At 34.6% G+C, this 27080-nt stretch overlaps 1 protein-coding gene across 1 annotated transcript; it reads right to left on the bottom strand.

Annotated features, from left to right (window-relative positions):
* Positions 1-12901: 12901 nt before the first annotated feature.
* On the bottom strand, positions 12902-14962 carry LOC145671552 (zinc finger MYM-type protein 1-like). Its single transcript, XM_081740740.1, has one exon. It carries the CDS (start codon positions 14960-14962, stop codon positions 12902-12904), a length of 2061 nt encoding a protein of 686 aa, XP_081596866.1.
* Positions 14963-27080: the final 12118 nt, after the last annotated feature.

Below are 27080 nucleotides of genomic sequence, written 5' to 3'. Positions count from 1 at the left end.
TATTAGTAGCTGACATGAACCTAACAGTGCAGTGATAGTCTAGTAGATTGACTGACTTGATGTGTAACAAAACTAATTAGTTGATCTCATATTGAGATATATTCTGACATTAATAAAGTATTGTGTTTGTATGTTATATGCACCTATTTTCCTACAGTAAATACAAGTGTGTGACGTATTCAATAACACTAACATTTTTTTTTAAATAATAAAGGCGAGTTGTTGCTTGTACGGTTAATCAACACCCCGAGACATAATAATGTTTCACAAAGTACATAATACTTTTATTGATAAATGGGTGTGAATAAATGCTGCTAGAGTACAGTTATCCAGTATTTGAATAGTCTAACAAATATATTTTTTTTTTCTAATGTTCAATCATTCGAGTAATTGTTTGAAAAAATTATTCGAATGACCGTTATTCGAACAATAATACGAATACTTTAACAGCACTAAAATGTAAATCATAAATAATTGGTGAACGATATGTCTCTATTTTTATGTTCAAATATCAAGTATGCATGGGTTTATTTGTATATATACTATGTGTGAATGTGTAAAATATTCTAGAAGAAAAAGAAGTCTTCTGTAAAATATTATCCACTCTGAATTCCGTTCCCTGAGATTTGTAGGCGTTAATAAGGCTGTGTTGTAATAATTAAATGTGTATTTTTTTGTTTCTTTTAAATGTTCAGAAGTATACTATTGCAATTTGATATTGCAGATTTAAAAAAAAAAAAATGTGAAGTTATTTTGAAATATTTATAAACATAATAAAATTTTATATTTTAAAATTGTATTTTTATACCCATGATATTTTAATGTAAATTTACACGCGTGTATTACATGTTACTACAAAACGTACATAAAATGTTAAATATATATATCTACAATTGTTGTTTACTAATATTTTGAGTAATTGAGGCTTTTCGGGTAATAATAGCGACCTCAACAGTCTCTTCTTTTTTTAATTTTCCCACAATAACAACAATAATAATAAGAATTTCAACAACAACAATAGCAATATTTAAGTGATAAGAGAGAAATTTTCACCCGAGAAGAGTTTAAAATCGTTATTTTCTAAAACAAGCCTTTGTTAAGTACGCCCTTTACTACCCAGAATGCCTCAATTTATTGTTTTCAACCAAACTACCGAAGAAATTATAAAACTTAATCTCAAATTGTTCATTATAAAGAAGTATTTGAAATTCATAGACTAACAAACTCTATGGTCTATGCTGCCGTGTCGTGACAAAACGCTGTAACTTTAGTGGAGCAGTTTTGCGAAAAAGAGCCGTAAAGTTTTCATCCGAAAATGTGATCTGTATCGTGTAGAACCAGTGTAACTAGGCAATAATGGTCAACCAATCAATTTTCACCAAATTTAATCACACAACATGCATTTACGAAACATTACATGTAACCACATGTTTCCAAAGTCAAGATACACTGGTTCTACACGATACAGATCACATTTTCGGATGAAAATTTTACGGCTCTTTTTCGCAAAACTGCTCCGCCAAAGTTACAGCGTTTTGTCACGACACGGCAGTATGGAACCCAGAGGTTCAATGCCGTGTTCACAAATGCTCTCCTCTGATCTCTATCCTTAGCCAACTGGATCCAGTTTCTACTTTGTATTCCTATTTCTGCGAGATCCATGTTAATATTCTTCTCCCTTCTGTGTCTAGGTCTTCCTAATAGCCGTTTTCCTATTGGACTTCCAATTAAACCTTTGAGCGTTCCTACTTTCTTCCATTCTAGCTACACCATACCTGCCCACCAAGCCTCCGAGATTTGATGTCCCCAACAATGTTTGGTAAACGGTATAAATCATGTAGTTACTAGTTACGAAGTTTCTGCCATTCCCCATTCCTGTTTCTCTTGGGTCCGAATATTCGTCTAGGATCTTGTTCTCAAATGCTTTCAGTTTACGTTCTTCCCTCAGAGTAAGTTCTACCATGTTTCGAAACCGTACAGAGCAACAGTCATGATTATCGTTCTATATAGTTTAAGCTTCAAATTCCTCGACAGAATTCGCGACAAGAGATTTTAGATTCAATAATAACACGAATTCCCTGCTTTAGTCGACATTTAATTTCTTCGTGAATATGGTTTTGGTTTGTTAATATTCATTCTAGATATTTGAAAGTACCACTTTATTGAAAATATTATTCGGTATTTTAACGCATCCATAATTTGCCTTATTACGATCCCAACGAACTTCCATGTATTTAGTTCTCTCTCTGCATTTACTTCTAAACCCATGTTCCTGCAAGCGTTTAATAAGACCTCTGCATTTCCTTCTTTTGTTCTCCTAACGTCAACTTTTAAATTTACATCATCAGCATACGCCATAACCTGTTGAATACGATAGACGTAGAACGAAAATCAAATAGTGCTTTCCTAAAATGTAATCAAGTGATTGTGTACTATCAGCAAGACTAGAAAACTAAAAACAAGGAATATATTTTTGTTCAACTTCTGTTAAGCCACAAAAGAACGACTATGTGAGATCACGAAACGGGAATAAGACAAACTGTTCATTGGACATCGCCCATCTCCCATACCGAAAAACAATTCTATCGTTCATTCGTTGTGAAGTAGCGGATGCGAAACTGGCTGATGAGTAAAATAGATTAACCCTTTTACGATCTTTCGTAGTTATAACTACGATAGGGTAGTATCTTCATTATTCGATTAAAAAGTGATAATAAAGCTTTTTATTTCGTTTTTTTTTTTTTGTCTGCGTCGACACGTAGGGGTAATGACGTCACAAACATGCATGTTTTCGTTAGGCCTATTTTTATTATTTTTGGGTGAACGTACTTTTGCACCTAGAAGATTGAAATTTTGCACACGTATTCAGTGTACCCCTTAGTATTTTTCAGATTTGTTTCAGATCTCTGCGTTAAAACAGGTAGGGGAGTAGGAATGGGCAAAAAAGTAAAAAGGAGTATTTTAAACAAAAAAAATACCTTTTTCCGCGATTTTCCCGCCTCAGATACATGATGGAGACATCTGAATAGTACAGTTTTAAAGTCTGTTGTATTCTGAAGAGAATGATGTAAGAATCATGATCTTATGATAAATAGGGATGTCAGAAAATTTGTATATCAGATCTGTTTCTTTTGAACTAATCTGGGTCATTGTGAGACTCATTGGTATTTTTTTTTCCGCCCTTACTATTCAAGATAGAAGCTTCAAATTTTGTACACACATTTAGCACACCCCTTACTATTTTTCAGTTGATTTTGAGATCTATGCGTTAACACGGGGGGAGGAGGTTCAAAATAAAAAATATCAGAAAAATCCCGATTTCTCTCAATTTCCCGCCCCAGGAATATGATAGGGAAATATGAATGGTACCATTTGAAAGGCTGCTTTATTGTGAAAAAAGCGAGGTATGAATCATGATCCTACGATAACTAGCAATGAAGCAATGCTTAACTGAGTCTATAATTTACCTAAAAGAGACAGAATTTTAAAAGGGTTAAATAGTTCGGAAAGCGTAACCTAAGCCTTTCACGAACCACATGATTTACGCTTTCATTATGCATTGACTGCTGTTACAAATTTCCACTATTGGCTAATGTCGTCGTGTATGTTGGTAAGTTCTTCTTTTAAACTCTCTGGAGTCCTCACATCACTTATAAATTTCCCGCTGTAAATTTTATTCATATAACGGTGAAATACATATCTATTATGCCCTTCAGATAGTGGAGAAATCGAATTATATGTAGTATACACTTGACCACCGTTTTTATTACATTCGGTATATTCTCACGCTCACCACTCATCAACGGAGTTAAGGGCTGTCCGCTGGGGGGACAGGCCTTCCGGGAAAATTGAAAATAGAGAAACTCATTTTAGGGTATTTTTTACTCTTATATACTATAACTTACCTTTTTTTCTTTAATTTTTAGTTGTTGGATTTTATGCAACTTGACATTGCTCTTATTGCCTAGTCTTGGCGGTGAAGCCACAAATAAAAACAAAGATATTAAATGTGAAAATTGGATTCCGTTTAGAAAACTAAAATTGATTTCAAATGAGAAATAAACAAGCCTCGGAAACTCAGTATAATTAAATGATTTACAGATTGTTTAAACTAATAATACATAAGTACTATATAAAAATTAGTACAATCTAAACGGAACAAATTTCATGTCTCTTTTTGAAGTATTTGTAAGCCGAATCTTCCAAGTTATTTTTTGAAACAATACCTGAGTCTGAAAATTCAAGTAGTAAGTTGGAAAACCGTTCCTGAGACATTGAACATTTCAGTCAGTTATTAATCATACCCATGGACCAGAAAGACCTCTCTCAAGTTGTACTGTTTAAGGGAAGGATAAGGTAAATTGTGAAAAAGAATTTTGAAGTTAAGGTAGATATCGACCTTCTTGTTCATAATCTGTTCTCCTAAGGTTCCAACTACCTCTTCAAGAAGTTTTTCTTGAAGACTCATTCTGTCTGCTTCGATGACATTTCGTAAACATACCATTTCTTCTTGAAGCAAGGCTTTGATCAAAAATGAAACAGGATAAGCGCTTATTAAAAAAAATAGATTTTCTTCATTCAGGCTAAGAAAATCTTCACATGAATTATAGTGATCACACGGAGTCGTGGAGTTTGACGTAGATCTACCAATTTCAGTGACGAAAGAAAAAGAACTGCAAAGGGTAGTTTATTCCTAGGGGTTAGTTTTTTTTTTTTTTCCGAACAGTTTCCTCAATAACGACTCAGGTGTTTTTGTTTATACTTTCTAAATAAGGACTTCATTAATAATGTGACAATATGGCATAACTCATTTGTTCTTAAAAAAAATGTACTAGGGGTAGTTTATTCTTGGAGATGAGGGTTGTTAAGAACAGTTTTCTTGAAAACGGCTTAGGAGATTTTCTTCATATTTCATTAGTAACTTGACTCAATAGTATAGTTCATTTGTGCTGAAAAAATCTACGAGGGGTGATTTGTTTGGATAATTTTCATTTCATAAATAAAATTTCATTAATAACCTGACGATATGCATAACTTATTTGTGCTAAAAAAAATTACGAGGGGAAGTTTATTCTTGGAGGCGAGTGTTATTCGGACGATTTTCTCGATAATGGGTCATACCATTTTGTTTATATTTCGAAAATAAGTATCGCATTGTTATTCTCGTAATATTGCATAAATAACTTCCATAAGATTATCCAGAAGGGGAAGTTTACTTTTAGGGTAATTTTTTTTTTTTTTTTTTTTTTTTTTTTTTTTTTTTTAAATACAATTTTGTAAAATACCACACATGCGATTTTATTATTATTTTATAAACAAATGCTTCATTTACAGCCCTAACATGTGGCGTAAGTTATTTTTTACAGAAAATTCTACAAGGAGTAGATTACTTTTTGGGGGATGAATTTTCTTTTGGTGAAGTTATCTGGTAATGCCTTAGAATTTTGCTCGTATATCACACGAAAATGTTTCATTAATAACTGCAGCACAATATGATTTAGTTTAAGAAATTGAAGCGAGAAAGTTTATTGCGTTGGTCTGCACGCTTTACTTTATTACGAAACAGGGAAATTGATTTAACTGTATTATTTGTTTTAAATTCAACTAATTTAACCAGAGAATATAGTTGTCCAAACAGTAAGGCTAACTACATTAGAATTTAAGTCAAATATTTTGTTCTTTAGTACATCTTTGATTCGCATACCACATATTCACTTCATAGGATTACGTATTCATTTTATAATCAATTTGCAATTTTCAGAAACTGTTAAGGTGGATCACTAGGTGTTCCTAGTGCTATGTTAAACGCTGCTTAAATAGTGTGGCGTTGTCAGATAGTGTCGAGTGTTTACTGATGCCAGATGATAAAGGAAGTAATCATGGAATTCTGCTTGGATATTTATTAGAGAAATTAGTTTTCGAATATTACTGCAATTCCTCTTCTAAAATCGCAACGCTAAAATCCAGGACTTTTCTTATTGTGACTACTACGGTAAACGTACAAATTTGGCAACAACGCACTATGGCGTTCTGCGCAAGTTTCGTCTCAAAATCTATTCCTTAAATGTAAATTAATATTTAAATAAAATATGAAACATAACACGAAAAACGGTCAAACAACGTATCTATTTCCTAATAAGATCGTTACTTTAAAATACTTTACACATACAAATAAACATTACGTAAAATTGAGCACTTCTAGTAAGATTTTACAGCAAGTGCCATCTTGTGTGCTCATTGTAAAACGAATTAAATATTTTCTTTTATTTGTTACATTTTTCGATATCGGGAGAGACAACCAAATGAATCAGTGTCTAGTGCTGTAGCTGAAACATTACTCTATGTTATAGTACAATATTTATAATATGTAACGTTTCATTGCGCAGTAGTTAAGGCAAGGAGCTAAAATATGTACTGACTTCCGGGTGGTGATCCACCTTAAAATCATATGAAACTGTGTTTTTATTTATTTATTTCACTTTCCGCCTTAAGAACTCTGCGTTTCATGACTTCGTCAAGATTTACATTATTACAGTACAAGAATTAATATTCAAAATATATGCGTAACAATAATACTAAACTAAAAATGTATTTAAAAAAAATAATTGTACCTTGTTTTTATATGTTTCGACATTCAAGCAAATCTTAATATTGATATTATACAGAAAATCAGACTAATGGTATTCCCCTAAACTATAGAAAATGTTTATTTAACCACAACTTGAGGTGTCTCTTAAACTGCAAGTTTGGCATTTGTTTGACACAATTTGGCAATTTATTATATAGTTTTATTCCTATGTAGTATAACGAATTCTGAGTTTTTGTTAAACGGAAATTTTATACATGAATATGACTGGCTGTTCTTGTGTTGTATTGGTGTAGGTTTGAATTGAGTTGGGGAAGTTTCTTTTATTCATATGTATGAATAATGTTGTTTCGAGAATGTATATACACGATAATGGTACTATTTTTAGTTTCTGAAACAGTGGTCTACTTGGTATATGAAACGGAACTGATATCATTATTCGTAGCACTTTCTTCTGCATTGTAAATACTTTCATCCCATGATACGTATTACACCCGAAAATGATCCCGTACGATAGAATTGACTGGATCAAGCCGAAATATGTTGCTTTTAATGTTTCCGTAGTTAGAATCTTACAAAGTTTACGCATAAGGTAGACTCTTGCGCTTAGTTCAATAGCTTCTGTTTCTAGTAGGTCATTAAGGAAACTCCTATTTTGTAATAATAGCATTTATGTGCTTAGAAATTGTTAATGCAAGGTGAACTAAAGTAAGCCCCCCCCCCCAAAAAAAAAATAAAAAAAATAAATAAAAAATAAAATAAAATAAAATTACCTCAAAATCCTTGTCTCAGTGCTCTGGTTACAGGCTTGTTCATGGTTGTTTGACGTAAAGTGTACTGTACTTCGAGAATGTAAATGACAATGAAGGAAGTCATAAAAACAAGTAATTTTACACCAAAATGTGCATCTCTTTTGCTCCATTTATGATGCACTTACTGGCGAAACGCTGATCTCGACTTTTACATTCTTTTATTGCTTTCTAAAAGAAAAAAGAAAAAGATATGTCCAAGTTCAATGTATAGTAATTATTATTAGGTTGCAATACAGTTGTTTATAACTTATGTAATTATACAATTATAAAATAGAATTGAAGTGTATAGACGAATAAAAGAGTATTAGGTGCGCTGTGTTAAACGAAACGGTTAACTGCATTTTAAATTTTAAAAAAATAATGGACAAGAGTATTTCGTGGTTAGTAATGTACAAAAGTACATAGTTATCTAAAAAATGATAAATTTTAAAAATAAAAGATTCAATTACAATAGTTAATAAAATGAAATTAAATTTCGAAATGAAATGAACTGAAATCTTGAAGGCCGGCTAGGCTAAAGGAGACTGTGATGATGAGAAATGAATGAAAAGGTAGAATAAAGAAAGTGGGATGAAACGGGAGAACTACGAGAAAGCCCACGCGCACGATGTTTATCAATCAAAGTTCACTTTAGCGCGAGTTGGAATCAAACCAATGACGCCATGCACCAAAGGTAAACAACGCTTTACCACTGAGCCACCGTGGCCCCTATGAAATTTCGAGTTTTACATCCCACATTCAGTCCATTATGATCAAAGGGCTGAGGAGAAATGAATGATTATGAAAAGCTTACTGGAATGAAGATATGTGAGGAAATATATGCAATTTTTTCATCACCACGATCCATACAATAGTACCGTAATTTTCCTTACACAGTGGCACGGTTAGTATACTGATTAATCATACTCTTCATGGGTGGTATGTTTTGTATTTTGCGATTATTCTTCGTATACAGTATTCGTTTATCCTCATTCCCATGATTCAAGAGAGACATGCTGTCGTATAAGAGAATGGCATACCGCTTAATGGCAGCAGACATATCATTTTCCACTTCAGAATCCAGTTCGTACGTATGCTAGAATACAGAATCTATTTTCCTGTAGTGCATTCATGCTTCCATATTGCTCGCTTCTTATTCTACAGAACGCTGATACAGCATCAAACCCAGTGAAAGCATGAAATACAGATAGATTTTTCTGGATCTGGGATCAGACGCAACATTAGATGTCATGAGCCTGAATTTCCCAGATTCATAGTAAATCCACAGTTCTTAGAGACGCTGTATTTTGATAAACAGACTTATCACAATAACCACAACATCTGAATCTAGTGTTCGCATGCATATTTTTCTTTGACTATACTAAGCTGCGTGTTTGAAAGGAAGAGTAAGTTGACAATTTGTTTTCTCATGCCAGACTGGTGAAATACTGTTAATATCCAGTGCTAAAGCTGATGTCATAATATTCTCGCCAACAGTACACACAATATTTTTATCTGCATATACTTCTTGGATGAGCTGCTTTGCTAGAGGCGTAAATAACTTTGTCTTCTCTCAGAAAGTCACTAAAATTTCTAGGAATCTGAGTAGATATTCCAGCATGTTCGTCAACATGTCTATCGCTTTTCCCTTTCTCCGTATTTAAATAAGTATATAATCATATTTAAATAAGGATACGCCAGGGAAATAGGGGCATATCGGAAGCTATTGATTTTCTGGACTTTTTCTTTTTTTTTTTTTTTTTGTAGGGAAAATAGAACTAAAGTAAAATTGCTGAGACGATGATCTTCAGAAATGGCAGTTTGTGAAGGATTTATCTGATCATTTCAGAAACTATTCTAATCAGGTTAGCCACCTCGAAAATTTATAAGCAAACACCAATTTTACACTTCTAGATTTTTTTCTAATTCACATCCACACCTAGAATTACTGGACGGCCATATTAAAAATGGCTGCTTACGACACTAAAGTATATATCTAACAGCTTTGGAAACTATTCTAATCAACTCAGTGACTTCAAAAACCTATAAATAGGCATCAATAGCACTATTGTGAGAGACTTTTTATGTGATTTCCATTCACCTGAAACGTTCCGGGCGACTATCGTGGATAATAACTGCTTTCGGTACTCAAGCATGTACTTGACAGGTTCAAAAACTATTTCAATCTACTCAGCGACCTCAAAAACTATAAATAGACACTAATATTGCTAGTTAAGAACACTTTGTACCTGACTTACATCTACACATACCCATGGCTGCATTACAGAACAACCTTCTTGGAGAATGACTGCCATGCCCATCCACGGCCAGGAAAATCTATATCCCGGCCTTTTTCGATTTCTTATGCCTACACTTACTGTCCTGAAAAGGGCACTCTGGCATCCGGAAGTGAAATATTTTCCCAATTTTGGAGGTTCTCACTATATATTTACTTTAGTCATAGAATGTAACAACTTTTAGGAAGAAAAATGAACAAAGTCAACCTAGTTTATGGTAATGGTTTTATTGTAGTTTAAGACACAAAAATAAATGTCACTTTCGGTTTACTTCTCATCTTTGGAAAGGTAAGACAGTGAACGTAGATAGTAAAGTAATAATGGATACTACATATTTTCTGGATTCTTAAAAAAAATCATGGATATTATTATTGCTAAAAGTTATGTGAAAGTGCAATCTCAGTTAAATTCCATCCTTCACTCCCAATAAAACCTCATTGAAGTGAGTTAGTGTTTGCGCCACCCATCATCATCTTTATTCTTTAGCCCATTCATTTACTGTATATGAAGAATTACAAGGCCTGTCCATGGACTCAAAAAAACAATAAATTTTCCTGGTGTTTTCGTCGTTCTCATTACCTCCACACACCGAGTTTGGTGGTTCTTTCACCGCTCAAAACAGGCCTGGAACCCCTCATCGGAAAGTGCTATGGGAGCAACCGTCACGTTACACTAGATCTTCTTTCGGATGAGGAAACGAGTTTATTTCCGGTACCTTTTGATTTTTGGGGTGAGTCAACAGTCACACGAGTCTTCGACGATCCATCAAAGTATAGTTTGGTGCGGAAAAAGACAATCATATAAACAGCGTGAATGGATCATTATACTGGTGCAATCTTCAGGACTTGAATTTCTCAGGTATTGTCATTTCGAACAAAGAGTGTTACGTAGACGACGGAAAATGTCTGAGAAGTTCTCTGTGTCAGTATGTTCTTCCTGTACGTACTCATGGTGCACCCATTCCCACGATAATCGAAAAACACAATCAACATATGTTTTGATTTTGATACGTAACTGTTCAACATTTCTATCTCCGTGAGCCTTATTAGGCTTTGGCGAGGTCGAATGTACCCATTGAGTCAATTGTGATTTCTTTTTCGAGTCCTATCCGTACACTCACGTGTTGACTATTCTAGACCCACGCCGAGAACATAGAACAGCGCCGACATAAACCACTTCTCCACAACAGCAGACGCAAAAGAAAGTAACACTTGGACGCCAAAAGACACCTTGTACCTCTTTCACGATGCAAAATCTGGATAACCTGCGCCATGTAGTTTCCCTAAAAACACAGGAAGTCGGATACTTTTCCGACAGGCGTTTATTTTTCTTTTAAATGAACTCAAATTTTAATTGTTTGATTTTACTGATTTCCTTATGTCCTTTTGCTTTTCCAGAACCAATTTACAGTATAACACAAAGTATTACTTAAATTAAATTAGATTATAAAGATTATATATTATAACATTTAGTTTTTATAAAGGGACATTGAAGTAGATTTGAAGAAGAAATCAATAAAATGAAAGAAAAAAGAAAGAAATGAATGTAAAACATAAAATAATAATAATAATAATAATAATAATAATAATAATAATTTATATTTGATTATACTATGTGCTTATTTACACTAACATGTAGGATTAACATGATTTGTATGTTTTTAATAAATTTTTATTTATTTTAGTTCTAAGATTTATATTTTTAACTTTCATTTTTTTAGTGTACTTTTATATTGATTATATATTTTATTATTTCTTTACCCAGTTTCCGGAATATCTTGATCGCTTCCTTTCCTTCTCTTCCTTCACAAGTTCTAGTAATCCAATTTCCATTTTGCAGTACAGGTGTATTGTTTTCAGCCAGTCCTGATAACAACGTAGTAGTCTCTTGTATACACGGTATATACTTTTCTTTAAATATCTTCTTACTGGTTGTTAATTCTTACAATAACTAACTGTTTTTAAGCAAATCTAAACAAGATTAATTTTCGCTTAAAATCAAAAATAAACACCAGAGAAATGGTAATAATCAATATCAAACTTTCAAAGCAGATAAATAATACCAATGTGACTTAAGTGGAATTTGGAATTAATATTTTTAATGACTTAGGCGCATTTTGGAAAAAAAAAATGTGATTTTTTTACATTTAATTTCAAGACGATTTATGTGAATTTTGAAAGGTTATATAGTTAGGCATGTGTATCTACTCCTAATGCACAAATAAAGCGCAAAAACCGAAAATTGAAAAGAAGTTACTTAGGTGGTTTTTGGAAACAAGCTCCTCATTATATATATATATATATAGGGTGTTTTAAAACAACACCGACAACGTTTGGGAGGTGATACCACTGGCACCAAGATAAGGCAAAAAGTATAGACCATCCTGGGTGCACAAGTGCTTCCTGGCTGCCGAAAACATGAAAAAATAAACTTTAAAGGTCCGTAGCTCCAAAACTATGGGACCTACCGTAGTCGGGTCAAGACTTCACTTAGTAATATGTGCCCTATCCAAAAATCCATGTTTCAGAATCCTGCGGTACTCACACAACAATTTTTATAGAGGGAGTTTGGCTACGGGTATGTAATTTGAAGTTCTCACAAACTATCTCTATAAAGAGTGTTGCGGAAGTGTTGTAGGATTCTGAAACATTGATTTTCGGATAGGACACATATTAGTTCTTAACAGTGGCGTCTCGTGAGATGGATGTTAGGGCGTTGGCAAGAAAAAAAAATATATTAATCCTCACAACCATAGGCGAAACTAGAGGGGACCCCCTCTCCCCAGGAGCAAAGTTGGGCCGACCCACATTTTTTTTTTTTTTTTTTTACTGATCGAAAATAATGTGATAAGTTATCCTCAATTTACGCATAACTATTTTATTAGCGTTTGCATTCGACATACGGTGACTATACTTTGCCCACCCATCGATTTCTTGAATATAGTCTGTACATGTAAGTTCTCGCAATTTTCGAAAGTAAGGGAAAATGGCCATCCCCAGCAAAATGTCCTAGTTACACCAATGCCTACAACCTATAAATAGCAATTTTCTTTTAACAATTTAGTCTGGAAATTATAAAGATGAATCAAGGAGGATGTTATTACGTAAGCAATACATTTAATGAGAATAATTATATAGGGGAAATATACCTTCAAAATATGAAGCTAAAGATCAAAAACAAACAAAATATGAAACTGAAAATCAAAATCAAAATCAATTTACTTACAATTACTTGAATTCCAGCTCGAGTCGTCTTTCTTTACGTAGAAACCTCTGGATCACTGCATCATAGAATTTGGATTTATCTCCCTCTCGTAATTTGAATAACAGTTCTCTTTCAATGGAAATGAGGCTTAAATTCGTCATTCGGTGCTCGGTCTGAGTAGCGCGGCAGAACGTGTGGATCCTTTTCAGTGACGAAAACGATCTCTCGACAGATGATGTTGTGGAAGGTACTGTTGCAATCAGCATAGCTAACTTATAAATCTCCGTGAATCCACTCACCAGATTCATATCCATCAAATATTGAATGATTTCAATTGGGGTTTTATTTGATTCCTCATTGGAAGCGTACCACACATGTAGTTCATTTTGTAGTTTGGACAAATTAAAAACATCACCATAAACTACCTGCAGCTTTTTTAACAAATCGTGAGGAAAGTTTTCTCGTTTGTTGAAGAACTTCAGTTTAGATGGGTTTAGGAGATCAAAATACTGCAATTTTTCGAAAGACGCAAATCTAATTGTAATCTGATTACTGATGTTGTCAATGATTTCAAAGTACAGTCTCCGACAATGATCCTTCTGTGATTCATCATTTAATCTCCTTCTTTTTATCTGAATCACTTCTTCGTCCCCTACATCTCTATCAACAGAAGACCACACTATTTCAAAATTCTCTCTTTCCTTTTGCAGTTGGTTTTGAAATTCAGTAATTTTATTACTGCAGTATAAAATATCAACATCCCTAGACTGGAGTATATTGAACAATATATCTGAGAAAGCAAGTAAATTGGACAAAACCTTTATTAAAAATATATTTTCAAAATTCCTTAGGAAGCTAGCAAATCCTCTGTCTGTCATTGCAGTTAAATTGTCGAAGTCTCCACTTTCACTAACATGATCAAAAAACATAATCAATGATTTTCTGTTTTCACTGACCGTATGAATAAGTCTAGAGGTAAAATTCCATCTTGTACAAGATAATGATGGTAGTTTTTTTGACATGAAAGCAGAAAGTTCGTGCAACCTCTTTGGGGAATGAGAAAAAAAGGCAGGAAGTGATTTAAGACCGCAAAAAAATGTTTTAAGCTCTTTGTTGCATTCCAATGACTGTTGCAAAACTAAATTCATTACATGAGCATAGCAATGCGTAAAGAGAGCTTTAGGATACTTTTCCAACACTTTGCTTTGAAGGCCATTGAGATGGCCGCTCATCACCGAAGACCCATCGTATGTCTGGGCAATTAATTTGTCCGCGCATTTATAGGTATTCATTATTTCATTAACATGATTGAAAAGCGCCGCTGCAGTTTTATCAGCACTCATGTCATGAAATCCAAGAAATCGTTCTACGATTTTTTTCTCCGTCGCCGAAAAATATCGTAAAACAGTTGACAATTGCGATTTATTGCTTACATCTGAAGTTTCGTCAAGCATAATAGCTACGAACTCTGTGCTCTGAATTTCGCGGTAAATTTCGTCTCTCAGTACATCGGCAACAGAATTTATCAAATCATTCTGAATGCTTGCTGAAGTTCCACGGAAAACTGAAGAAGTCTGTAAGTGTTCTTTTAATGTGGAATCAAACTCTGCACTTGCAATAAGAAATTCCACATAATTTCCCTTGTTTAGAGACGCTGCTTGCTCATTATGAGATCTGAATGGTAGCTCCTGCTTTGCTAAATAGCAGACTGCATTAATCAACCTCTTTAATATTTCCCTATTTTTCTTTACTTTTTCGTTGTGCAACTCAATGTCAGCCCTTCGTTGGGAATCCAAAAGAACGTCTATTCTTGTTGGAGTTGCAATGAAGGTATTAAATTTTAAAAAGCTAGAAAGATGCATTTCAGACTCACCATGCTTCTTCACTGCAGTATTAAGATGGTTCAAATCCTCGTATCCTTGATGATTCCACACATTTTTCTTAGTTGAAAATAGCAAACATGTCCAACAGTAAAATCTATTCACTACACTACACCCACAAAGCCAGTCTGACATGTCGTACAACTCCATTTGAAAATGTCTCTCAAAACCAGCGCCACTTTTGCCCTTCACAAGAGTTGACATCGTGAGATTAGGACACGGTCGACCACGGTCAATGATTTGTTTTTTCTCATTATAAGAAACTAATGAAAAAGGACTTTTTAATAGTTTTTGAATTACACTTTCACTAGTCATCTTAAAAAGCTCAAACCACCACTCGTAAACGCGAAAGACAAGGGGACACCCAGCATTGCCAAATCAGAAAGCCAAAATATCTACAATCTACCCTACAATATAATATGTATAGTTTTGTAGTAAAAAAAAAAAAAAAAGTAATTCTCCTGAATCGAACTTTTCTCGGCTACCTACCAATTTCAATATAATAGGCCTATTTAATAAATAATCTCAAAATGTAGCAAGTGAAACAAATCCTTTTTGCGACATTCAGAGACAGAAAAAAACTATGTTTTAAAGAAAGGGAAAAAAAAACTTTTAGCAAGCACTCGAAGACAGTAATAGGGGGCCCGAAACCGTAAGTCTTGCGGATGAGTCACTAACCTAAGTGAATGAAAATTAGGGGAAGGAAAAGGCAGAATGGAAAACCGTTCTGTAGCTCAGCGTCGTTTTTTTTTTTTTTTTTTTTTTTTAATCAATTGGCCCTTCGAACACAATTTTATTGGATCGAGAAAATAATGATGTTTCTTTTCACCGTGTTCCTTACACGTATTTTAGTAAGAAGTCGATTGCACCTTTAACTTATGAATTGATGATGTTTAACAATAAAAAAAAAAAAATAGTCCGTAGATCACACACACACAAAATTGCATTCTGCATTGTTATAAAAAAAATCTGTACATCCACCGATAAATCTACAGATTTGGCAACGCTTTGAGAGAAGCAGAAAACCCAAGGCGTTGAGTTCTTTTTCAACGCCTTGGATCATAGAAGCATGAGGTGGGAAACACGAAGCGCATGCGCAGTATGAGTCTTCTAAAGCGGCGAAAATATAGCCAAAGCGTGGCCAACGACTTACTCGCAGAGGTGCCTCCTCAAAATATAACGGAGAGCGTGTAGCTTTTTTCAGTTCTTTCGCACTTCAACAGTTGATTTTGTCCCGTTTACAAGTGAAAAAAGTCCCTATTTCTCACGATCGTTTAATTAAATTAAAATACTCTTCTCTTAATTTTTCGTTGGGCGTTAACACACGACTTGCACACCCAGAGAAGACGCTACTGGTTCTTAAGTGAAGTCTTGACCCGTCTCAGTAGATCCCATCGTTTTGGAGTTATGGACCTTTAAAGTTCTTTTTTCATATTTTCGGTAGCCTATAACTCCGAAAGGAAGCATTTGTACACCCAGGTTGGTCTGTACTTATTATCTTATCTTGGTGTCAGGAATCACCTCCCAAACGTTGTCGTTGTTTTGAAACACCCTATATATATATATATATATATATATATATATATATATAATGTATATGTATAAAATATGGATAGATAGATGTATGCAGGCTGTATAAAAAGGATTTCACAACTTTGAAACCTCATATTGATTTATTCCTTTACCTTACAGACATGGTTTTGGTGTCATTTTGTAGCAAAATACATCAAGTCTTGACTTACGTAGTACACTAGTTCAGAAAAAGGCCATTGCGAGAGCTAGCGCCAGTTGCAGCAAAGATGACTGCCTTTACTGGCCCGAGCATGCTAGCTGTGTGTTTTAGTTGGAAGAATCAAAGTATGCGACAACTGTGCAATGTAATTTTCGTGCAAAGCATCCATATTCATATTCATATTCATATTCATATTCATATTCATATTTATTTGCCTGTTCATAGCTTACAAATGAGGACAATTCCAATTAAGCATTACAGTTGTCAGATATGGTTTACATTCTCTATATGTTATCAGTAAGATAAGTTTCCACAGAGTAATAGCTTTTTTCTAACAATAATTCTAACAGAGTATTTCTGAATATCCGTTTTTCGTTAATTTCCTCATACTTTGTTGGTAATTTGTTATATAATTTTATACAATTCATATATACAGTTTTGCTAAAATTTGCATAGTTCTATTGGATAATATACATATTACAATTCTGCCTAGTATTGTATGAGTGAATCGTATTAGCTAATGTAAATAGATCTTTGTGTTCGATTACATACATGTATAAACTAGGTAATGTCAATAATTTATATTTTTTAAAAACATTTTTACATGAGGATCGTTCAGGCATATTGAACATTATTCTAATATTTTTTTCTGTATTCGGAATGTACTAGCACTTATTCTCGAATTCCCCCAGAATATAACACCATAGTTTATTATTGAAAAAACTTTGCTATAATATAAGGATATGACAGCTTCCTTGCACAAACTACCTTGCAACCTACGGAATGCAAATCAGAGTGAACTGAGTTTAATATTAATGTATTCAACATGAGTATTCCATGTTAAAACTTCATTAACATATACTCCTAGAAATTTAATAGATGCTGTTTGACATAATTCTACAGTGTCTACAGTTATTGGTACAAGTTCATTTCTTTGGCCCGGGAATCGAAATTTGACAATGTTAGTTTTTCCTAAAGTCGTAGTTAATTTATTTATGTTTAACCAACTAATAATTTTTGTTAGCGTCTTTGTAGTGAGCCTTTCTGCTTAATTTACTGAGTCTCCACTGACAAGAAAATTTATGTCATCAGCATACAATGTTGACTTCACACAGCCTAGACTGTTAACCAAATCATTAATATATACAACAAACAAAAGAGGACCCAATATTGATCCTTGTGGTACTCCTTTTGTTATTTCATTATAGATGATTTAAACATTTTTCTTCTGCCATTTACCTTTTTACAGATGCCAACAGTTTGACTACGTTAAGATAAATACGACTTTATCCAATTGTTTGCCACACCTCTGATGCCATAAGAATACAATTTTTCTAGCAAAATACCATGGTCTATAGAATCGAACGCCTTAGATAAATCAATAAAAATACCAATTACATGCTTTCCTTTTTTTATATCCATTGCTACATCAGAGATGAAATTAAAGATTGCAGTGTTGGTTGACTTCTGGCTTTGAAACCCGTGTTGACTTGTGGATATTATATTATTTAAAAGGAAAAAGTTATTTGGTCGCGCTCTCATTGCTGACTCAAATATTTTAGAAAAGCACGACAAAACTGAAATAGGACGATAATTATTTAACTCCAATTTACTTCCCTTTTTATACACAGATGTAACTCTAGCTAACGTAAGCCGCGTAGGAAAAATTCCTGTCAAAAATGAATGATTTATTATATGACAGAGTTGATGTGCAACAAGAAGAGAACTTTCCTTTACAATCATGGATGGCACTTCATCCCAACCTGGAGAGCTGGAACTTTTAAAGCTTTTTATTATTTGTAAGATTTCCTCTGGTGTAGCTTGTTTCAGAAAAAGCGACTTAGATATTCTGCTCTGTAGCTTCCAGTTATTTTCTTGATGTGCTATTTTGATTGGGTTAAATGTTTCTAAAGTTAAGAAATATTTATTAAAATGATTTGCAATCTTATCTGGGTTACATACTACTTGAGAGTTTGATCGTAAAGATCCTCCCAGTAGGCCTACTATTTACCAATGGCATAAGTATTTTATTGAAACTGGATATTCGGTAAGACATAACAAATCTTCAGGTGGTCCTCGTACGTCTGAATATGTTGTAAAGAAAGTGGAACAAAGCTTTAAGAACAGTCCTACAAAATCAACACGGCGTGCATCTCGACAGCTGTGAGTCTCACAAATGACAGTTTGGTGTGTGTTGAGAAAACAGTTGATCTCAACTATGCAAATTACAAATAATGCAATTGAACAAGTCACATCTGACGTGCTGCAGCTGGTTCAGGTTATAAAAATGGCGCCCACGGACTACAGAGCACTATTCTATAAGTCAAAATAAAGCGAAAAATAAATATATATAATTGTATACCTTTCGAGTCCTCGTTTGGAGACGCAAATTTCACAATGTGGCAACGTCGCAGATAAAGAACCACATGTAAGATGTACCAATTCATCAAATAGTTACATCGATTCTTTACAGATGGCACTTAAAGTCGATAGACGTTGACACTAGCATCACTATGTAACCGCTTGATGGACTCGTAGAGTAACGCTAATGATTCTAAGGTAAACTACAACGTTGCCACATAGTGAAATTTTGATTCCCCATAGCGGCTGAATTAGGCCCCGGAAGCTTTATCATCATATAACATTTTCGTTTTATTTTGACCTGAAAAATAGCGCTCTATTGTCCGTGGGCGCCGTTTTTAGAGCACCGCCCTGTGTTTGCTGCGTAAAATGTGTTAAATCCGAAAATCATAAATCATATTCATTTGACAAAGATTGGGATTTAAATTTTTCTGCTTGTGTAAAGTCTTTAAAAAAAAAAAAGTTTATTAAGTGCTTTACACTGCTGGCGAAGTGTTGAGTGTTTTAAATCCCTGCATAAATTGTTCCCCATAAAGTATTATAAAAAGGTTTTTAAGTTCAAACGTCTAGAACACTTTGGACTGAACACATTTTACGCAGCAAACACAGATATATATGTTTAATAAATATATTGCCAAAATTAAAAGAAACCCATTGTATTAAAGGCTAGGACGTTTATTCCTAAAACATACTGTACGTGTATATATTTGAGCATGCTGATGTTCATGACAAGAGCATATATCCAACTTTTGACTGTTGCTTGTTTTATTGATGATACAGCTTTCCATTCACTAGTATTTCACTGATATTCTTCCCTTCAGTACAGATGCTCATTACTTTCTTTAACTTCTTGTAGCATGACTTATTTTCTTAATGGAAGGGTATTTTCTGTCTTGGACAGTGATATTTTTCTTTTCTTCCATTTTTTTTTCTTTCGAGTATTCAGTTTTATTAGGCCCACTTTAAAACAGCTCTCCTCCATCAGCTTTAATAGGGTTGCTGAAAGAATGGCTAGATAGGGAAAAGACAAACAAAGGAACGGAAAAACTTCAGGTGAGGCATCTGGGCCATAGGACATCGGGTCAGATGAAAATGTAGGCATCAGACCAAGTGTTAGGGCACTGATGATAGATACCAAGATGATAGATGGTAGAATCATAAATTTATAAAGATACAGGTAAGGTATTGTGCCGTGTGATAGTGTAACTGTTCATATACTTATCAGCAATAGGAGAGGGTACACAAAAATAACCGGAATTACAACACAGTATGGATGCATTTTGTAGTTACGGAATATGCTGCTAGACATTGTGAGCGCCAATTTGATGAATGGTGTCAGTCTTCGTGAAGTGGTTCCTTCTTGGTGCTGCTGTCTTCCTATTTGTAGTGTAATGCGATTATTCTAATGTATGATCACAAGCAGGGACGTACGCAAGGGGTCGGTCCTGGGGGTCCGGATCCCCCGAAATCCCGAGTTTTTTTTATTTTTTGTAAATTTAATATAATTTTAGGAGCGATTTTATAAATTTTAATATAATTTATCCTCATATTGAATTTGAATCCTCCAAAAGTTTTCTAAACCCGTCCAGAAATAAATTCCCGCTTTCACGCTTGACCATAAGGGATAAAGAGAATGTATTAAATTGTTTTTTAATAGGAAAAACTACGACCGAGACTATTGTTATACGTTGATAAACATTTAAGAATGATGCTTTTTGTAAATCACAAGTTTAGGATGTTTTTCCCGTTTTAAAAATGGCAATGTGTCAATTGAAAACGTGGTTTGTTCAAAGAATATCCGATCTTTATATATATAATGGCATAAAGAAATGTATGAGGAGCAATCAATAAATAAGGAGGCAGAAGGTATTGCACAAAAACTATGCTATTGAGAAACATGGAGACAAACTGGAAATGTAGCTGCTATTGTTGCTAAAACGATTCGCGCGTGTTTCACTCACTAAATGGCGTTGTGTTCATCATAGAGTGAGAAAATCGAGTCATTTCATGTTTGAAAGTAACACGTGATGGAGGCGTCGAATGAGGAGCAGCTGGTGTTGTGCGCTTATTGGCAGCGGAAGATCTAAGAGGTCGTGAAATCAATCGTCGAATGGAAAGGATTTATGGAAAGTCAGCCTACTGTATGTCATTGTCAAGAATTCATGAGTAGAACAAGCTCTTTTGCGAAGGACTTATGTCGGTTGGGAATGATAGGCGGAGTGGAGCACCTAACCGTGTAGACTAGTATGTTGCTCGAGTGGATGATCTCATCAAGAAAGAATGTAACAGTAAATAAAATTTTTGCATCAATGTAGCTTAGCTATGGTACGATTCACGTAATAGTTCTGGACACGTTGAAGTTCCGTCAAGTGTGCGTGCAATGAGTCCCGAAACAGTTAATACTAAACAAGAGCATGGGCGCCCAAAAAAAGGGGGGGAAGAACAGGGGGCCGACCCCCCCCGGCTCACGAAAATGTAAACGTAATATAACAACCATGGCGATGCCGTCCCTAGAATGTCTCTGCACTCTCTGCAGCGTTTGAACGACGTTAAAGACGATTTTCTCTCAGCAATTGTTATTGGTGACAAAAGTTCATGCTACCACTTTGAGCTTGAGTCAAAACGGTAGTCTCCATAAACATTTCCCTCCACACACACAAATCAATACCCTCCACACTAATGTAGGCAAGATAAAATGTCAGGTAAAATGCCTGGAACTTTCGCTATATGTTTCACAAGAATCATTCGTCACTCGATATATTAAGCCATGGAAGAAAACATTTTTATCGACAGGGAGTGAAATTAAACGTCACAATAATAGTAAACTATGAGTGTGGAATGAACATGTAGAGTCAATGAGAGACTGTTTCACACACTCTCTGTACAACACACGGAGCTCAGTGGAGCTCTACTGATGTATAACAGCTTCCAATAAAACTTCGTGAATTTGTTTAAAAAAATGTATGTCTTTTGATTCTAGCTACTCCTCACCATATTACATTTAACAATAAAATAACACATCTTTGGAAACTGTAAGTACCACTTAGGACAACCTGTAGTTGACGCAATGTATACTGTTGCACTTACTTCTAAACGCATTTATACTAATCTACTTTACCTTGAGCTTTCATACTCCATTTTAAAATAATTTTTGATTGTGTTCTGTTAGAAGGAAATAAGTTTCCAATTTCAAACTGTGCAGCAGTCGCGGGTTCGCTTCCAGGTAAAAGCTCACTGAGTTCGAATTCCCATTAAACTGAATTCGTGAGTCTTAGGTGCTGAAACTGGACGTTAAATTTTCAACTAACACACAAAACACATTAAAATTGATGTGCTAGCTGGTGAAAGAGAACTTTTCACAGCCAATTTGAATTCATTTCGAATAATTTACAAAGAATGATGGTTGCTATATACATCAAAGAAATCTTACTCCATTCGTTAGGATGTTAATAACAAAAGAACAGATAAGGGTCATTTGTTGTCAAGAGTACTTCCGCAATAATGTCCCTTCACCAGACAAAGAACTTAAGAAATTTCAGCATAACAATAAAGATACGGTTACTTTTTTAAATATCTACAAAAGTTAAGTGTTAATGATTCTCTAATATATATAAGAGATGAACCTCTTCGGTATCCCTGGTCGTAATAGTTGATGACATAGGATTATATTGTTGTAGTGGTATGTATACTTGTGGCATTAGTGTAGTAATCATTGGGAAATTATCCTATCCTATCTTTGCAGGAATAAGTTCCGAACCATGACATTTACCAATGTCCAAATCGGATGAACTCGCAGTCATCTAGTTTCAGAGTGCAGAGGAATATCAAGCGGATGAGGTGTTTCGTCGGATGAAGGATCTATGGAGACGCATGTGTATCGAAGAAGACCGTCATGAATTAAGCACAAATAATGTTTCGTATAGATAGAACAAAATACGCGATCTTGCTCGTCCCATCCGGGCATGTTGTTACTACAGATCTCAATCGTAGTTAGTGAATGAGTGTGTTCACTGAAGAGGACACTGAAAGGTCGTGAGTGATGCTGCGCTTCAGAATGTAGTCAGTGAACGGTTCGCTCAGTACCGACTGATTTCTATCTGGACGGAATTTGTTGGCTAGCTGTACGTGGGTAAATGACCGAACGCCTACGGAGACTTCTTCACAACTTCAAACACCCCACAACACGATCACCATATGTGAGTGTTTCTTCTGTAAAAGTTTTGTATACCAACATCCTTACTGATAATAAATATATGGCCTGCGAAAGGATTTTTATTTGATCTTCCGTTATAGTGTATACTGTCTCTGTAGTATACGTTGAGTTTGATGCAAGAAACAGACATTTCTTTTGTAAAGGCTTGTGTCAAGGAGCAACAAATCTTCCATGTTAATCCAATCAATATATTCTAGCACGGAGTTTCTCAACTTGGGGGTTGGATCCCTAGGGGGTAACGAGAGGAATATATAGTTACTACCAAGGGAAAAGAAAACTATAAATGTACTTAACTGTGCTGTGTTTGTTTTTAAATCATCAATGGAGAAATGATTACGTCGATAACAGGAAAACAGTTGGTTTGGTTTTGGATTCTTCGTTGTTCTTTCCTGAGTTGTATACCATGTAAAGGTCACACACACATACGTATACAGCTGTAAGCGATACACAAAAATAATCGAAAATTTTATTAGAAACGAGAAATTATCTAGGGGGGGGGGGGGTCACTGGCAAGAGGATGTAATAAAAGTTGAGTTCTGATATGAAAAGGTTGAGAACGCCCTGTTCTTACATATTTTGCTTCTTTACTATACAAAATGTCCTCACTTTAGAACATAAAGTTATTAGAAGCAAGTGAGTTTCATTTCACATTGCAAAACTACTACAAAACTTCCATACTCTGTGGTGAACTAACATTGAAACTGGATCATTTCTGTCTCCAGCTGAGGATAAGGGTATTGTTTATATTGATGTAGAGGGATATGGATTGAGATGAAGCCTATTCTTCTAATGCTAAATCCGTATCAGAATCACTTTTCCTTGTCTGCTCTCGTTTCTGTTCTGTCGCATAGAGAATACAGAAATGGTACACAAATCCTTCTATGTGACTTTTTTTGTACTTACGCAGAGCGTGATTCGGAAGTCTAAAATGATTTTAATTTAGAAACATGAATTTATCTGGTGTTTGTAGTGGAGCTTTCAATTTGTCTAAAGCTCTGAATCATTCTGCATTATATGCTTAACAAAAAATTAAATGAAGTATCGGAATTTAGTTTAACATTCGTAGGGAATCGATGACAAATGCAAGTCAATACTAGTCAGAAAATGGTAGGATAAAAAGATGTAAGAAGATGGGAAACCCCTCAGAAAACTCGTATTAACGATGTTTTTATTACACACTCTTCCTTTTGTTTTTGTTAATCAGACTTTATAACGTACTTGCTCTGTAACTGACTAAGGGATGCTTCACAATAGAGATGAGTAAACTACTATTCACCCTCAATAAAAAAAGGATAAATTCATGAACCCATGTTGGCAATGTTAAATACAAATAGCTACTACTGTACGTACCTTATTACCGTATGAGACAAATGAGCTGCTTTCGTTATATTCTTAAAGGCTGAAACATTTTCCCATTTCGTGACATCATAGCTACCGTAAGACGGGGTTATTTTGCACAAGATTTGAGGACTTTTAAAGAAAATCGCATGTAACTTACAAACGTAATGATTTAGAACACTATATTTTAAACATATAATAGCTAGATATATAAGGAAAACATTAGTGTAAGTTCATTAGTAAACATTCAGTATGACCATAGTTATTGAAATATAAACTTCGGTGCAAAATAACCCCATAGTTGGGGTTACTTCGCACAACATACAAAAAAAGTATGTTCAACATACAAACATAATGTTTCTGTGCAATGTTATCCCTTCAGTATTTATACATTTTACTTTCTACACAAAAGTTCATGCAGTCTACAAATATTGATATTAGAATGAGGGTACCGGTATCGATACTTAGTATGAATTACCAATATTTGCAAAGAAAATTATGTATTTTCTGGTACTAGCACAGGAACCGCATTCTAATAGTTAAGCGTATGTCCCACAAAAATGCCAGCTTAGGAACATAAAAAAAAAAAAAAAAAAAAAAAAAAAAAATCCCCGTGAACTGGTTTGCCTTCGTTATTCCTTACGTTCAAGAATATCATCCCAACCGTAATCAGAGGAAGATTTACAGGGTTTGGACTTTCAGGCTGAAGTCCACCCAATTTGCGTGATTTCTTTTTAAAAAAGCTAATGTTAGTCATTCCTGTGTATAAGCTTCAAGGCACCCCCAAAAATATAGTGATCTCTAAACAAACTAAATCTTTGTGAGTGAAGCCCCTCTCAAACTATTTTTTCTGGATCTACCACTGTTCATAATTTATTTACCAATAAGAAATTCATTCCGGTATCTACCTAAATAGAAAATTAACCTAAATTTAGAATGCAGGAGGTTCCAGTAGTAATAATTCCTATCTAAGCGGTATTTTGGACCAGTGCAAAGTAACCCCGAGTAGAGGCTGAAACCGCTTTCTCCCAGTTTTACATTCTTTTATGACTTTAAACGTTTCAATTTCAACTATTGCATCAAAGTCAGATTATACACAATAGTATTCTATGAAACTGACTTAACTTTGACGGAAATTCTTGTACGTGATATCTTTCAAATTTTGTCGGCCTTTATAATGACTGCTTTCCATACCTCTACAACACCAAACCCTCCGGGTAATTAGAACTAATGTTAACCGCCAACATAGCCAAAATACAGTTAGATGTTCTATCTTACAGTGGCAGTTGAAACATCCTCTTTACAGTTCATGGTTTTACCGACAGAGGACTGTGAAACTTTTTTCATATTTTGGGACATATACTCAGATGTCTTACGGAATCTGCTACTCTACCAGGTGCAATTAATCTTGGGGCTTGCGTTAGTTGGGTTGCCTAACTCATGGGTTTTGAACCTCAAGAATATATGTGACCCACTGTACACAACCGATTACTGCACCTTTGGATTCTCTGTGTACTGTTTCTTTGATAGCCGCCTGTCATGACATTTTTATGACTCGTCGTTTTGCCATAATCCCGTGTGGACTTTCTTTTCTTCACACTTTCGGATGCCCGTAACTCTGGATAGATGCGCTATTTGACTTTCTATTACATAGACACTTTTCCTTGTTGCGAAAAAGTGTATGAGCAACTCATGTGTACAAAATGCGTTGCATACTTGACCCTGAAAAAATGTACTGAGTACATCTTTACGAGAATCCTAAATTATTTCGTAATATAATAACAATCCCTTGTGGCTATATGGTAAGTTACATGCCTGCGGTACGAAAGATCCAGGTTCGGTTCCCCGTGAGAGTTCATGTAGTTCGGATCTCACGTTAGGCTGTAAGTTCATGTCTCGTATAGATTCGACGCTCAACGGGGCGTTAGACTCCACGCCAACCAACTAATAACCAATATCATCAACACTTTTAATGAAATATATTCACTAAATACATTAATTCGATTACAATCTTCTCATCCTTAGGAGAAGTTAGTAAATACATCTCTTTCAGTGTCTGATAATATGGAAATAATGTGCGCGGGACACTAATAATACGTAGGTTTAATGCATAAAATAGATTTTAAGAATTGATGGTATTATGGGAATATTGAAAGAGGTTGAATAAAAATTATTTAAGGAGGAAGAAAAGAGAGAGTCTGTGAAGATAGGGAGAGAAAAGTCTAGGCCTCTCCTCTCCGCTTTACAAATAGTCTAAATGATAGAAATTATTTTATTACAAAGATTGCAACACTTAACATGTCTCTTTTTCCACATTCCTCGTCAGTTGCTGCTGACGAGTACAGGGAATTCTGAGTTGACGTAACGTGCCTACATGGTATTATAGTAGCTGAAGTGGTGAGATAGTGTTTATCTCGTGTTCAAATAGCAACTTTGAATACATGCAGTATATCTTGCTTGATACTACTTCCCTGTGAAAGGAGGGGAAACAAAGTGTGCGATTTGTCGAAGTATTGTATTAGTGCTTTTTGAACTTCAAGTGACAAAATAATATTGCCTTATAATTTCTCAGTTGTTTTATGATAGTTTATGGAATAGGTAGAAGCCAAAAGATACTTATTTGGTTTCTTGTTTGATCTGTTCTTGTAGCTATTTCAATCTGCTGTTACACTACCAAT

This window comes from Thermobia domestica, chromosome 15, assembly GCF_964235325.1.
Source record: "Thermobia domestica chromosome 15, izTheDome1.hap1.1, whole genome shotgun sequence".
NCBI classification, from domain to species: Eukaryota; Metazoa; Arthropoda; class Insecta; order Zygentoma; family Lepismatidae; genus Thermobia; species Thermobia domestica.
The sequence above is the reverse complement of the archived record's forward strand: the minus strand, read 5'-3'. Positions and strand labels throughout refer to the sequence as shown.